The sequence below is a fragment of the Stegostoma tigrinum genome, chromosome 29 (assembly GCF_030684315.1).
Source record: "Stegostoma tigrinum isolate sSteTig4 chromosome 29, sSteTig4.hap1, whole genome shotgun sequence".
NCBI lineage: Eukaryota > Metazoa > Chordata > Chondrichthyes > Orectolobiformes > Stegostomatidae > Stegostoma > Stegostoma tigrinum.
In genome coordinates, this window is record NC_081382.1 from 24179393 (window position 1) to 24196002 (window position 16610).

At 40.2% G+C, this 16610-nt stretch overlaps 1 protein-coding gene across 5 annotated transcripts in view; it reads right to left on the bottom strand.

Moving 5' to 3' along the window:
- Positions 1–16610, bottom strand: part of LOC125465413 (DENN domain-containing protein 1A-like) — a 522997-nt gene that overhangs the window by 258078 nt on the left and 248309 nt on the right. For all 5 annotated transcript variants that reach the window (XM_059638169.1, XM_048558890.2, XM_048558889.2 and 2 more), the window contains exon 9: positions 10726–10836. In XM_059638169.1, the coding sequence (XP_059494152.1) occupies positions 10726–10836 (111 nt within the window). The remainder of the gene's footprint in view (positions 1–10725; positions 10837–16610) is intronic.

Here is a 16610-nt window from a genome sequence, read left to right on the forward strand (position 1 = left end):
TGATTCAGTTCATAATTGATTAATATGGCTCCGTTTTAAGTTACCTTACTTAAAACATTCCGGCTGAGAATCTAAATGTTCCACTTTGCTTGTATTGAATGTAAAAATAATAGGAAATTCATTAATGAAAAAATAATTCTATAACACTGAATATTACCTACACTATTATACTCTTTCAATATTCTGAAAACTGTAACATTAGTGCAAGTATGAAGCAAAAATAAACATTCCCATTGTATCTTACAGCTTGGCACAATCTTCTAAAGCTAACATGCAATTGTTCTTGCAAAGACTAGAAGATTTTAAATGGTATACAAGCTTTCAGCATTTTTCCAAGTACCCTGACAGTTAGAATATTTTTGCATAATTTACATTGGAAATTATAACTAGCACTTTTTAGAATATTGCCAATAAAGCAAAGTAGTTTGCTTGGCTCAACTTTTTCTTGGGCAACGGCAAATCTCTCATTATTTTATGGGGCAACCATTATGTTGTATGCTGACAACACATAGCATAACACAGTCAACATATCCCATGAGACAATGGATAGTTCAGTAATAATACAAGCATTCCAGTTATGTACAAAAATATTTAAGTCCCGATAGCAATCACTCATTTTCTGAGCCAAACCAATCAATATATCCCATTTAATTGAACAGTTCAGGACCAAATTCCCTGCTGAGATGCCATTTTATTTCTATAATCTGCATTGATCCATTTGGCACTCTAATAGGGACATGGTGCTTTTCACCAGGCATTGTAAATCAGAAAAAAAACTGAACTGCAGTTAATTAGCATGAAAAGTAGATGGCCTAGAGATAACCTCATTTGCACCAACTGAGGCTTGTAGTGACTGCTGTGTGCAATTCCAGGGAGAAAAGCTATGGTTACACCTTCTGTCAAGCATGGAAAAAGCACACATGTAACAGTCACCATTTGATTAGCAATCACTATAGTGAAACCAAGCTGTTTATAATGAGAGGGACTCAGACTGAACCTCAAAGCTCCTCGCACTTTCTGGTTCAACAATAAGAGCAGACACAATCTTATGACTCCACAGACCTATCTAGATAAAGGTTTTCTGCAAATAAAGCCACTGATTCAGATATTCAAGGTTTCATAGCTTCAACTTTGAAACACACTTTCTTGTCCCTTAGAAAATTGTATTAAGTCCTTGAGAGCTCAAAGCAGAATTTTCAGCATTGATAACAGCATAAAGTGAAGGTATGATCTAATGGTAAAATGCTTCCTTTCTTTCATTGTATTATTTCCTCTTACTTCCTTTCAATTGTAGTTCTGCGAATACGTCTATGTTGATTTTTGTTTGTTTGGTTGGGGAGTCAGGGCTTACTTATTTCTATTATTAGGCTCAATGGAGTGCTATTGATATTATCCACTTTAGGAAATAGTCTTCTGAGTGAAAAGAAGTTCCACACATTTAGGGCCTGTGGCATAGAAATCCCTCATTACTTCTGGATTTGCAAATTCTGCTAGGTGTGTCGGTCTGTGGTCGTGAAATTCGCACAACATTATGGCAATCTTACTCTGCAGCTTTGTTAGGATGTCTGTCTTCAGGTTCCCAGGTGTCATGATGTCAAAATACTCCCTGACTGCATTGAGAGTACTATGGGAAACAGAATTTGGCACTGACCAGAGCATCCATTGCGCTATTCCCCTTCGAAGAGGCCAGTAATATTTTCAAGGTGGTGCTGATGAATGTGTTATTGCTAAAATTGAGGCCAGTTCTCACTTCTCATTAACGTGACTGACTACTTACTCGTACCTACTTTCATTGAATGGTGCATTTCCAACAAGTGAATGGTTATTAAGCGTAACTAGACTGTTTAAGGTTTACAGTGTTTAACACCAGCAACTGTGAAAGCGATCCAAAATTCCCAAGTCCAACCTCTGTCTGTAATGATGGGATTAGTCTGTGGAGCAAGACACAGGATACAGTATTCATTACTTTAGCGTATTTAACAAATGTTAATTGAAAGTGTCTTCAAGGTTGTGAGAACCTAATCAGGAAAAAAAATTACTGATGTGAAGTGTCCTTACAGAACAGATTTATCCCATTCAACTTCCTCTCAGGATGTAGGCAACGTTATTTAAATGTGTGCAATTTTGTTTTAGGACATGCTTGGGATTTACCAAGTTTCAGGACATGTTAGGAGATTGTGTTTTGCTTGTGATTTCTGACTTGGAAGAAGTCCCCTTCATAACTCTCAGTTGAATGCAATGTAATGGCAACCATCTTAATAAAGCCAGATATGTAATAACTGGGAGCTAACAAATTGATACCATCCTTCAAAAAACACCCTAAAGGCAATAGGGGTCTCTCTCAATTAAAATCTTCCTCTTTACTGTTCAAGCTGGTCAATGAGAGAATTTAAATCTGGTGCTTTGTTTTCCAGTCAAGTCATTAACTGTTCTTAGCTTGGAGAATGCCCATGGCAACTGTCTCAGATAATGCAGAGGGCTTAGCTGGTAAAGGCAATTATCAAAAGGTAAATTATGTAACTATGAAATATTATAAAAAGTACATTTTGATTTTATATTCTTGTGGAATGGTAGCAATTTCTATTCCCACAGATTGAAATAAATTATGATGGCAAATACTTGTTAAAATTTAGAAGGTAAAGAAAATTGAACAGGATTTACAAGTTACTGTAATGTTTTCCATATACTTCTGTTTTTATTTTTAAAGTCTTTTTGATATTATAATCAAAAGTATATCAAGGTTCATATTAGTAATACCAGTGGATAAAGAAACTTGATTAAATTTATGAACTCTACATAATTGGAATGCCAGGAACTTTGAACAGTGTGAAGGACTAGAATTAAAATGCTCAATCAAAATGACATGACTGCCAAGTTACCTTGGGGCTTTCCGGTACTCTAAGAAATTCTTCCTCCGTGAGAAACTTCCACTTAAAACTGGCTTTCCAGTGGTCACCTACAAGAATGTTTGCATTCCTGCGCAACTGTTTTTTTCGAATTTAAATAATCTGGGCTGAATCCATTGTGGTAGGAGCAAACACCACACAGAATTTGATAGAGGATACACTGAGGATACCCTGTACTAATAAGGATAGATTTCAAACAGATCTAGAAACTCAAAACAGGTACTGTGAACACTGCAGGAGAGTGATGTAATCTGTAATTTCATAGCCTGGCACATCTGCCATTCTAGTATTATCATCAAGCTGAGGGAATTAGCCAGATTCCATGGAGAGTGCAGGACAGGAATACAAACCAGATGCAGTGTCAGGCATACAATGGCAAATAAGGTGTTGATGTGGAGAAGCTACAACACAGGACTACTTGCATGCCGAGCAATGGAACAGCAAGAGATAGAAAAGGCTAAGCAATCCCAACACCAGTTGGATCTAAGACTTGCAGTCCTACCATATCCAGCCACAAATGTAGAAGACATTGAAATGACAAACAGATGATGGCTCTGCAAACATTCCCATCTTCAACAATTGGGGAGTCAAGCACATCAGTGCAAAAGGCGTCACTAAGTATTTGCATCTTTTTCCACCCAGAAGAGTGCATAACACATCTCAGCCTCCTCTCGTGGTTCCTAGTAATACAGATGCCAGTCTTTGACCAACTTGATTCACTCCTAATGATATCAAACAGCTGAAGATATTGTAAAAGGAATATTGCAAAACTATGGCAGCTGACAACATTCTGTCATTATTACTTAATATTTAAACCCCTTCATGACATATTTCCTTTCATGAATCATGACTTTCTCCAATTCCACCCTCTTGAGTATCACTCTTTGTTCCATCATTTGTTGCCGCACCTTCAACAGCCTCGGTCCAATGTTCTAGAAATTGATCCTTAACCTCTCTAGCCTGCTATCTCCCTCTCATGTTTTACAAACATCTTTAAAGTCTCTCTTTGACCAAGTTTTTAATTCATCTTTTCTCATAGTGCTTTTATTGGCTCACATAAATCTTCAATTTTTTTTTACAAGTTATTGCTGCATACAATTGAGCACTACTATAAACACTTTGCCAAAACATTTCTAAATACCACCAAGAAACTTGATGCATGATTCTAATATGGTAAGACAAAACAAGCAAAATAGACTTTCATATGTCCGAAAAAACAGTAAATTCAATCTCAGTACTCCCTGGCTCTGCTGTATACTTTTTCCAAGGCTCTGAATTAAAATACATCTTTATAATATATAAAGAAAATCCACCACAATAACAGCATTTCATATTAAAATTACGCAATCAATATTTTTAATTGAATGAATCTAAGACACATCTCATGCTCATATTATTGCATTCTTTCAAAGTTTGGCTTTAGTCATCTATTACAACTGTTTCACCCATTCTTCAAGGTGGAAAGGCGATGGCCTACTGGTATTACTGGATAGTGTAGGGGGAGGGGCTTAGATTAGTTCACAGGTCAGTGCAACATCAGGGGCCGAAGGGCCTGTTCTGCGCTGTATTGTCCTATGTTCTATATGTTTTATTATAGGTGGACTGTTATTCCAGAGACCCAGATAACATTCTGGGGATCTGGGTTTGAATCCCGCCATGGCAAATGGTGGAATTTGAATTCAATAAAATACCCGGATTTAAAAATCTAATGATAACCACAAATCTATCGTCAATTGTCGGAAAAACCATTCTGATTCACTAATGTCCTTTAGGGAAGGAAACTGCCATCCTGGTCTGTCCTACCCGTGACTCCAGACCCAAAGCAATATGGTTGTTCTGAACTGCCCTCTGTGCAATTAGGGATGGACAATAAATGCTGCCTGGTCAGCAATGCATCCCATGAATGAGGAAAGAAAAAAATGCCTCCCTTTGTTCATACAAGATCTTTAATGTCAAATACATTGTTGAGACTAGCTTGTTAATCTTGTTCATTTTTGTTCCTAAAACTATCAAAACTTCAGCAAATTCCTTCTCACCCATATCTAGTTAGTTGCATTAATACCAAGCACGTTTGTAGAGTCATACAGCACAAAAACAGACCCTTCGGTCCAACTCGGCCGCACCAACCAGACATCCCGATCTGACCCGCTTGCCAGCATTTGGCCCATATCCCTTAAACCCTTCTTATTCATATACCAGATGCCTTTTAAATGTTTTCATTGCACCGGCATCTACCATGACCTCCAGACAAGAACCTATGTTCTGGAATTCATTCCATAACATTTTTATTCCTGTCCCCACTTTGATCCTTTAAAATGTCCCTCAGGATTTAGTTTTGGTTCCAGTTAGTGTACAATTTCTTTTTGAATTCTCAGTAAGGGTCACTGGACCCAAAATGTAAACTTTTTTTTCCCCTTCGCAGGTGCTGCCAGACCTGAGCCCCTCCAGCAAATTTGTTTTTGCTCCTGATTTACAGCATCCATAGTTCTTTCGGTTGTTATTTACTATTTATTTAATTTGGTTTGTTGTCAGAAATTTGATTGAAAGCGCCCCGTGAAGCCCTTTGGATATTTCATTATGTTAACAATATGTAAATATACTAAAATAATTCTATGCCAGCAAAATATGTCTTGTCATCAGTGAACAGTAATTGCAGTTTTTCCCGGACATCTCAATTTCCGAACAACACTTCTTCCATTCCGTTTTTTTAACAATGTTGCAATCATGATGTCACAGCGGTACTTTCACTGCGACTGGGCAACACTCAACAAATATTTATACAACATCCTAAACAACCGTTCATTAGTGGCTTCAGCCTGATAAGTTACCAGCCACATATCGTCATGAAGTCTCTAACAACAACTTCCACTTATAAACCACCTTCAAAAAAAGTAAAACACCCCAAGGCACTTAACTAGAGTGTCATCAATAACTTTGATTCAAAACAACAAAAGGTTTTCAGAACAGATGAGTGAGAGGGGCAGGTTTTCAGGGTTTGAAAGGAAAGATCAGGAGAGAGAGAAAGAAAAGGAATGAGGAGGTAATTTGAGTGATCACACACAAATGCCAGACGATTGGCATAAAAGCAACAAAAAGGAAGTTCCTCAAAGGAATAGTTATTATAAAATGAAGAACTGCTGATGCTGGGGACCTGAAACAAAAAACAAAATTGCTAGAGAAACTCAGCAGGTCTGACAACATCTGTGGAGAGAAATTTCAAGTCCAGTGACTCTTCATCAGGACACCAATGAAGGTGTCACTGAAGAACACTGACAAAGGATCACCAGAGTAGAGATATTAACTCTGCTTTCTCCCCAGAGATGCTACCAGACCTGCTGATTTCCTCCAGCAATTTATTTTTGTGCAAAATAATGCTGAGTATGTTTGTAAAACCTGCACAATTTCTACTCATACTTCAGCTTCAAAACAATATTGTAGATGCATACTCTGAATCCTCATCCAAATGAATGGACAAAAATATTGAAATCATTGTCCGATTTGTGCATTCTTAAGATTTTAATTCAAGTTTCTCGCAGTACCCTTTAGTGACATTAGAAATTACTGTGTTGGTATTATACTACCATCTTTATAGAAACAAATTACTTCGGCTTTTATAACTCAGAAAAGGTGTAAAAACATAAAACCTAGAACTGCGAACCATTCAGCACAGGTACGGGCCTTTGGCCCACGATGTTGTGCCAAACATGGCGCCAAATGAAACTAATCCCTTCTGCCTGCCCTTGGTCATATCGTTCCATTCCTTGCACATTCATGTGCTTATCTCAAAGTCCCTTAAATGCCCCTACTGTATCTGCCTCCACCATCACCCCTGGCAGCACATTTCAGATTTCTACTACACTCTGTGTAAAAAAACTTGCCACTCATGTCTTCTTTGAATGTTCCCTCTCTAACCTTAAATGCATGGCCCTAATATTAGGCATTGTAACCCTAGGGAAAAAATTCTGATCAGCCATATCTACGCATCTCTCAATTTTATAGGATTTCTATAAGTCTCCCCACAGCCTGCATTACTCAAGAGAAAACAATCCAAGTTTTTCTAGCCTCTCCTTATAGCTCATACCTTCTCATGCAGGCAGCATCCTGGTTAACCTCTTCTGTACCCTGTCCAAAGCCTCCACATCTTTCCTGTAATGTAGTGACCAGAATTGAACACAATACTCTAAACGTGGCCTAACAAAGTCTTATAAACCTGCAACATATCATTCTGACTCTTGTAATGAATTCCCCAAAATAAAGGCAAACATGCTATACATCTTCTTTACCACCCTTTCTACTTGCATGGCTACTTTTAGGGAGCAATGGGCTTGAACTCAGATCTTTCTGTACATCAAAGATACTCAGAGTCCTGCCATTAACTTTTCCTTTACATTCGATCTCCAAAGTACAGCACCTCACACTTACCCAAATTAAACTCCATCTGCCATTTCTCTGCCCACATCTGCAGCAAATCTATATCCCACTGTTTCATTTAACAACCTTCTACAGTACACAACTCCACTGGTGTTTGTATCATCTGCAAACTTACTAACCCACCCATCTACATTTTCATCTAAGTCATTTATACACATCACAAACAGCAGAGGTCCCAGAATGGATCCCTGTGGAACACCACCAGTCATAGACCTCCAGTTTGAAAAACACCCTTCCACCAATACCCTTTGTCTTCAATGAACTAAAGTTAACTTTATCATCGCAACTGGTTTTTTTAAAAATGCTCATTTTGTGAAATGGTATCAAATGTAATAAAAGTAACACCAAATAGCCAAAACATGATAAACGTTTTTCTAGATGGTTTCAGCAACTTGACAAGTAGCACAAATGTTTTATGCTGTTAGGTAGCTAAGAGAAAATTCTATTATGTTGCAACACTGAAAAAACCTATAATATGGGAAAATGCACCATTCTTTGTTCAGCAGTACATCAGAACTTATTGATTAGTACAAGGGAAACAATTTTTCAGTGTATGTATCTGAAGTGCAACTGAAATACGACATAATTTCACTGATGTGAAACCATCTTAGAATGATAGTGCTTTTCAATCTTTCAGAGCTTTCATCATTCTGGTACTTGATAGAAGCCTAAGTAGTACTAAGCCTGAGCAGTGTCAGATGGAGATGAAGTAAACATAGCTGATAAGTGTCCTTTAAGTCATCAAGGTAGAAGAACTGTGCTCAAGGGCTTCCTAACAGACAAAAAATGACAGAATCAGGACATATGGTTTTCTATCAATATGAAGGGATACTGGGCTAAATATAAACAAATCAATTCAAAAATTAAAGCAATTGACTAATAATGAGGCTGTATTTTACGCTGTGAAAATTATAGAAAGTTTAAGTTTTAGTATTGACTATGATGTACTTTCTATATAAAATTACATTTTGTCTTTCCTAAAGCTGCTGATTTCTTTTGGGATTCCATGGTTAGTGACATCTTGATTGTGTTATGTAGTGATGAATTTGGTTAGGCAGTGATGATTACAGTACTCAGTTGTGTCCTAGCTGTCTTTTTTTCACAGGGATCATATCCGTGTGTCAACAGGAACAGGAATTTGGATTTTTTTTTCTCAACAACTTCCCTTTATATGGCACATACACATATTTAAAGAAACAGCTTGAGGTCTTGCACAGGTGACTTTAGCCTAAGTGCACTGGGGCTAATAGCTTCCTTGAGATAGCATATTCAAAGGTGGGCTCTTTTAGTCTGAACTGTTCAGTGGCAGAAGAAATTAAGCATCAACAGGAATAAATTTGTACCTTCAGACTTCCCCAAACAGTTAAGTTCATGATCAGAACTCTAAGTGGAGTCCAGAAACAAAGCCTGCTGTATCAGACATCTGCACTGGTTGTTTTTACTTTGCCTCTATTATCTTCAGGACTATTGGGAAATACAGTTATCCATATTACTGGTTTTTTTTTGAAAAACATAATCAATAATATATCATGGCATCTCTAAACTAGCACTGATGCAAATACCTAATCCCCTGAAATGCTCCTTCCACAGAAAGCAATATTAGTTTGTTAGACTTTGTAATAAGGAAAAGGTGTTAATAAGTAAACTAGTTCATTCTCCAGCAGCAATATTAGCTCAATATTGAGCGAGCTCTGATTTGTTACAGTTCAATTACAATTCTAGGCTTGAAAATCAGTGAGGCAACTAAGCACCAATGCACGTTGAAAACAGGATAATGTAAATAATAGATACTCAGAATAATTAAAGTGCTAACATAACAAATGATTCAAATACCCAATACTATCATATCCTCAAATGTACATTGCATAGAACAAGACAAAAGATAAAACATTTCACCTACTAAGGTGGCCTGATGACCTGACAAATGTCTGAAACAGTTCAGATATAGAAGGGTGTGTATATGAGGCATAAGTAAATCCAGCACAAGTCTTTTGGGGAGATATGAAGCAAAAGCTAACACTTTTCAAGGGAACAATTGGGGGAAAGAGGGTTGGCATGCGTGATTGAATCACAACGGTGACAACATGTTTTGCTCATGGACACTCATTGAACACTAAATTGTACAAGGTACATTATCACCACTATTTCATGGTAACTCCGAGGTTAGTCTTAAAGCTTGCGAGAAATCTCTATATTTTTGTTTCTTTGGTTTATTTTTAATACTTACATAGATCCCGCTTATACTTACAATCAGGCATAAAATAGCCACTTAGAAGTGAGTAGCATAACAACACTGTTCATTTGGTTAACGCCATTTTTTTGACAGATGAAAGTGATATTTGGAATTGGGGTAAGTCAGTTGCTACTGGACACGAGAAATCTATCAGTTTTTTTACTTACAAACACATACAAAATAGAAGCAGACATAGACCATTCAGTCTCTCTGGCCTGCTCTGCCATTCAATAAGATTATGGCTGATCTATTGTGTTTCAAATTCTATATTCCAACTAACCCCAATAACCCCATATTTCTCAGTTTAACAAGAACTTATCCACTTCTGTCTTGGAAGTATTCAATGGCCCCACCTCCACCACTTTCTAAAACACAGTATTCCAAAACTGCACAATACTGAGGAAAAGAAAATCTCCTCAGCTCTCTCCTGAAACACAGATCCCTAATTTAAAGCAGTGCCCCCTAATTCTGGGCTGACCCACCAGTGGAAACATTCTCCCTACAGCTACCTTGTCAAGACCATCCAGGATCTTATATAATCAATTCACTCTTCACTCTTTTAAGCTCCAGTGGAAAGACGACTAACCTGTCCAAATTATCCTCTTAATACAATCCAGACATTCCAGATATAAATCTAGTTAGCCTTCTCTGAACTCTATTCAATTTGTTTACTTCCTTCCCTAAATAAGACAAACCATACACAGTACTTGAGATGTGGTCTTACCAATAGCCTGTGAAACTGAAGCATAACTCACTTATTTTTGGGTTCAATTCCTCGTCTAAGAAAGGACTGCATTCCATTAACTTTCTCGATTATATGCTGTTACTATATATTTGCTTCCTGTGACTCATACTGTAACTATTAAACATCTCTGCACCTCGGAATTCTGTAGAACTTGAGCAACAGTACAACGCCACTGCATTTTCCTAGCTTCTTATTTTCTTAAATGTCATACAGCCCTCAATATATCCTTTATTTTAGGCAGGAAACAAGGTAGCTGACCCCATTCCTCCAACAGTAATAATCTGAGCACATATCTCATATATATATACACCCACATACACATAACTACTATAACTGCATTTAAAAGAAGTCTCTGACAGCACTATGAAGGTTTGATATGTTTGTGCGTTTCTGCTGTCAGTACTACTTACAGTGCTTAGTTTGCTGCAGGAGATGAGGATTCGCCGTTCATACAACATACTAGCATAAAGATGGAGCATGTTGTTGACATCTACAGCTACAAAATACTCTGTCAGGTTTCTCTGAAAAAGAAAAAATATTTTCAGAATTTAAAAAGTAAAGCAGACATGCTTACTTGTGGAACAAGTTGCTGATCATGTGGAAAGAAATACATTGAGCTGAAGATTGTTTCCAATATATCACAATGCCTTCGCTTTTCCAACCATCAGAAAGAATTCTGTTCATGTGGAGTATTTGTTAATTCGTGGTTTTTTTTGGAGTGTTGACTTGCCACAACTGAAGTATAGTGTACAATTCTGGTCACTGTGCTTTAGGAAAGATGTGATTACATTGAAGGAGGTGCAGAGAAGTTTCACCGGGATGTTGCCTGGATGAAGCAGTCCATTATGACAAATTGCTGAATAATCTCGGGTGCATTTCTTTAAGGCAGAAAAAGCAGATAGAGACCTGATTGAGCTATACAAGATTATGAAGTGCATGGACAGTGAGGATAGAAAGCAGCTGCTCCCCTTAGTTGAAAGGTCAATAACATGGGAGCATAACTTCACCGTGTAAGATATGAGGACAAACCTTTTCACCCAGAGGGTGGTAAGAACCTAAAATGCATTTACTGGGCAGGTAATTGAGGTAGGAAAGTTCACAACCTTTAAAAAGTACTGGGACAAGCACTTGAAATGTCGTAACATTCATGGGTCAAGTGCTGAAAAGTAAAACCAGTGTAGGTTTATAGTAGTTTTACGTCAGTGCAGCCTTAATAGGCCAAAAAGGTCTTTTCTATGCTGTATGATTTTATGAATTTTTTATGTTAGATTCTGCACAGATTACTTAGCTCTGCAGCTAAGACAAAAAGCAGCTCAATACTTTTCCCAAAAAATGTATCATGTTTTGTGTCCAAATATAAAACTCGACTAACGGACAAAAATGTGCTCAATGGTTTTCAATGGTTACTTATCACTTACATATATACTGCCTAATTTCGAAAGCTTACATGACTTTAAAAAAGGTATCCTTTGAAAACAGTACCATTGAGTGCATCCATCCATTTCGGAATATCTTGACACAAGTTATATTTGAAAATGGAATCCTCACAGCCTGTTCCTTTCACTCGTTACTGTAATCAGACCCAGGTTCCCCAATTCATTAATCCAAATTCTTAAACGCCCAGGTAAAGAGAGATGAACTGACGCCCCTTCCCCATTCACCCAGCCCATCTTCCAGACCCAAACGAATGCAGGTTTCAAAAGATGTCAAGTTAACTAGGTTTTCTTAAACTATGGGATTATTAATTTTGATGTGAGAAGAAACACAACTGCAACACTTACACAGAGAGACTAAGAGTAAGAGGTGAGTCCAAAAACATAAAAGTTGAGACAAAAAAAAAACTGATAATAAAATGTGAGGCTGGATGAACACAGCAGGCCAAGCAGCATCTCAGGAGCACAAAAACTGATGTTTTGGGCCTAGACCCTTCATCAGAGGGGGATGGGGTGAGGGTTCTGGAATAAATAGGGAGAGAGGGGGAGGCGGACCGAAGATGGAGAGAAAAGAAGATAGGTGGAGAGAGTATAGGTGGGGAGGTAGGGAGGGGTTAGGTCAGTCCAGGGAAGACGGACAGGTCAAGGAGGTGGGATGAGGTTAGTAGGTAGATGGGGGTGCGGCTTGGGGTGGGAGGAAGGGATGAGTGAGAGGAAGAACAGGTTAGGGAGGCAGAGACAAGTTGGACTGGTTTTGGGATGCAGTGGGTGGAGGGGAAGAGCTGGGCTGGTTGTGTGGTGCAGTGGGGGGAGGGGACGAACTGGGCTGGTTTAGGGATTCGGTGGGGGAAGGGGAGATTTTGAAACTGGTCAAGTCCACATTGGTACCATTAGGCTGCAGGGTTCCCAGGCGGAATATGAGTTGCTGTTCCTGCAACCTTCGGGTGGCATCATTGTGGCACTGCAGGAGGCCCATGATGGACATGTCATCTAAAGAATGGGAGGGGGAGTTGAAATGGTTCGCGACTGGGAGGTGCAGTTGTTTATTGCGAACCGAGTGGAGGTTTTCTACAAAGCGGTCCCCAAGCCTCCGCTTGGTTTCCCCAATGTAGAGGAAGCTACAGCAGGTACAATGGATACAGTATACCACATTGGCAGATGTGCAGGTGAACCTCTGCTTAATATGGAAAGTCATCTTGGGGCCTGGGATAGGGGTGTGGGGGCAAGTGTAGCATTTCCTGCAGTTGCAGGGGAAGGTGCCGAGCGTGGTGGGGTTGGAGGGCAGTGTGGAGCGAACAAGGGAGTCACGGAGAGAGTGGTGTCGCTGGAAAGCAACACATCCCTCACACCCCGCCCCCGCCACAAACGCCCAAAGAGGATCTCCCTCGTTCTCACACACCACCCAACCAAACTCCGGATACAACGCATTATCCTCCGACACTTCCGCCATCTACAATACGATTCCACCACCCAAGACATTTTTCCATCCCCACCTTTGTCTGCCTTCCGGAGAGACCACTCTCTCCAAGACTCCCTTGTTCGCTCCACACTGCCCTCCAACCCCACCACACCCAGCACCTTCCCCTGCAACCGCAGGAAATGCTACACTTGTCCCCACACCCCTATCCCAGGCCCCAAGATGACTTCCCATATTAAGCAGAGGTTCACCTGCACATCTGCCAATGTGGTATACTGTATCCATTGTACCCAGTGTGGCTTCCTCTACATTGGGGAAACCAAGCGGAGGCTTGGAGACCGCTTTGCAGAACACCTCCACTCGGTTCGCAATAAACAACTGCGCCTCCCAGTCGCGAACCATTTCAACACCCCCCTCCTGTTCTTTAGATGACATGTCCATCATGGGCCTCCTGCAGTGCCACAATGATGCCACCCGAAGGTTGCAGGAACAGCAACTCATATTCTGCTTGAGAACCCTGCAGCCCAATGCTATCAATGTGGACTTCACCAGCTTCAAAATTTCCCCTTCCCCCACCGCATCCCAAAACCAGCCCAGTTCGTCCCCTCCCGCCACTGCATCACACAACCAGCCCAGCTCTTCCCCACCCCCCACTGCATCCCAAAACCAGCCCAGCTTGTCCCCGCCTCCCTAACCTGTTCTTCCTCTCACCCATCCCTTCCTCCCACCCCAAGCCGCACCTCCATTTCCTACCTACTAACCTCATCCCACCTCCTTGACCTGTCCGTCTTCCCTGGACTGACCCATCCCCTCCCTACCTCCCCACCTATACTCTCCTCTCCACCTATCTTCTTTTCTCTCCATCTTTGGCCTGCCTCCCCCTCTCTCCCTATTTATTCCAGAACCCTCACCCCATCCCCCTCTCTGAGAAAGGGTCTAGGCCTGAAACGTCAGCTTTTGTGCTCCTGAGATGCTGCTTGGCCTGCTGTGTTCATCCAGCTTCACACTTTATTATCAGAGATCACAGTCCATTCTGTTTTGACTTGCCTCTTCCCCATTTGATGGTCTACTGTTTGATGTTCTCTTTGCAACTACAGGTGTGATATTCCACGATTTCTCTCTCTCTCTCACACTCTCTGATCTAGCACCACTTTTAGCTGCATCAGCCATCTTTCAAAATACACATTTTGGAATTACAATTTAAAATGTCCACAGAACTTCAGAAATCTGAACCATGGCCATGGCGATGCCATCATAGAGTTTTAGTCCTTGAGTCACAGGGGTCTAGAACATAGAAAAAGGCCCATTGGCTCAAGTCTGCACTGGTCAAAAACAACCATCTAACTTCTAATCCTATTTAAGCACTTTGCCCATAGCCGGGTGTGCCTTGGCATCTCGTGCGCATCTGAATACTAATTAAATGTTATGAGGGTTTTTGCTTCTATTACCGTCACAGCCAGTAAGCTCCAGATTCCAACCACCCTCACATGAAATCTTGATTTTCCATCTGTCCTCCATGCAGGACCTTATCAAAAGCCTTGCCGAAGTCCAAGTAGATTGCGTCAAATATACTGCTTTCATCTACACACCTAGCTACGTCTTTGAAAAATTCAATGAAATTGGTCAGACCACGATCTCCTCTTAACCAAACCATGCAGACTGATCATGATTAATCCCTGCCTCTCCAAGTATAGATTAATTCTCTCCCTCAGAACTGCTTCTAATAGTTTTCCTCCCACTAAAGTTAAACTGATTGGCCAATAGATTCTTGGTTTATCTCTTGCTCCCTTCTTGAATAATAGTACCACTTAGGCTGTCCTCCAGTCCTTATAAAAAAGGTATTTTTGATAAAATTACACCACCCACATCTGGCAGATAAGCATACAAATTGGAAGAGTGAGAAGAGATACATGCGTCCAATAAGTGTGATACAAGATGATATACTGAAAAGAGCCACCATGATCTGCCTCCTGATATTACTGAAAACAACTCCGTTCTGGCAGGTCCAGCAGGATGCCACGAGATACACATATTCCCCTATCGTTCCTTGTCAGCATTCTGCAGAGACTATTTCCCCCAAGTCCACTCTGCCTCTACTCCCAATTCCTCACACCTCCACTGCACTTTCACATGCAATCACAGAAGGTGGAACATTTGCCCATTTGCCATCTCCCTGCTTGCTATACAAGGCCCCAGACAGATCTTCCAGGTGAAGCATCAATTTATCTGCACTTCTTTCAACCTAGTCAACTGTTCCCACTGCTCACTGTGCAGTCTCTGGGGAGATGAAACACAGACTGGATAACCACTCTGCAGAACACCTATGTCCTGTATGTGAAAATGACTCTGTTTCCAGTGCAAACTGGAAGAACAAAATCTCACCCTCTCCTTGGGGAGCCTGGAGCCTGTAGGACTCCATATTGAGTTCAATAATTTTAAAGTTTGAACACCACCTTCCAACTCCATACCCCAGTCCTGTCATGATTTGCGTCACTTTCAGTGTAACCAATCCAGATTCACCCACTCATCGCCCCCATTATCATCTATCCAGTTTTTCTTCATCAGCAAAAACAGAAATTGCTAGAGATACTCAGCAAGTGTGGCAGCATCTATGGAGAGGAAGCAGATTAACATTTTGAATCCAGTGACTCTTCTTTAGAACTAGCTTTTCTTCTTCTGGGCATACAATCAACTGCCCCTTTGTCTGCCTACTTTCTCTCTTTCTCTGGGCTCAGTCTCAACCTATCTGCTTGTGCCTTTAACAGCCACCAGCATCCCCCCCCCCCACCACTCGCGCCAAACCCACAGCCTTGTCACCAACATAACTTTTACGTTTTCTAGACCTATCAGTTCTGAAGAACAGCCACTGGACTCAAATGGTGAACTCTGCTTTCTCTCCACACATGCTGCCAGGCCTACTGAGTTTCTCCATCAATTTCATTCAAGTTTCCTTTGTTTTGTTCATGAAAAATTTGAGGGATAGATTTCTCAACGCTATTTCTGGTTTCCAACATCTCGCTTTGATAGGAAGGATCAAAAAAGATTTCAAACTGTATATCAATGACTTGTTCCTGTACTGCCAATGGCTCTCATGTGAAGGGAACAAAGATCAGTAGACTATGTGAATAGAAAACATGCCTAGAGATACAACTCACTCTGCATTCCTTGTGAATTCGGTAGTGAGAACAAGTCACCTACACAGCTCAGACATTTCAAGTAGATATTTTTCAATTTCAGACAAACATATACCTATATTTATGAATCAAACAGATTCCTCTGTCCCTACTCATTATTTTGATCTATTACTTTAAATATCTATTTCTTCTTCCAAAGCCATCTGTCAGCACACTTTACCTAACTCTTCTCTGTATTGAAGCACTTGCTTATGTGCAGAAGATGGGGCTGTCTTCCTATGCAGAGAAGATGGACAAAAGGAAATCTGATA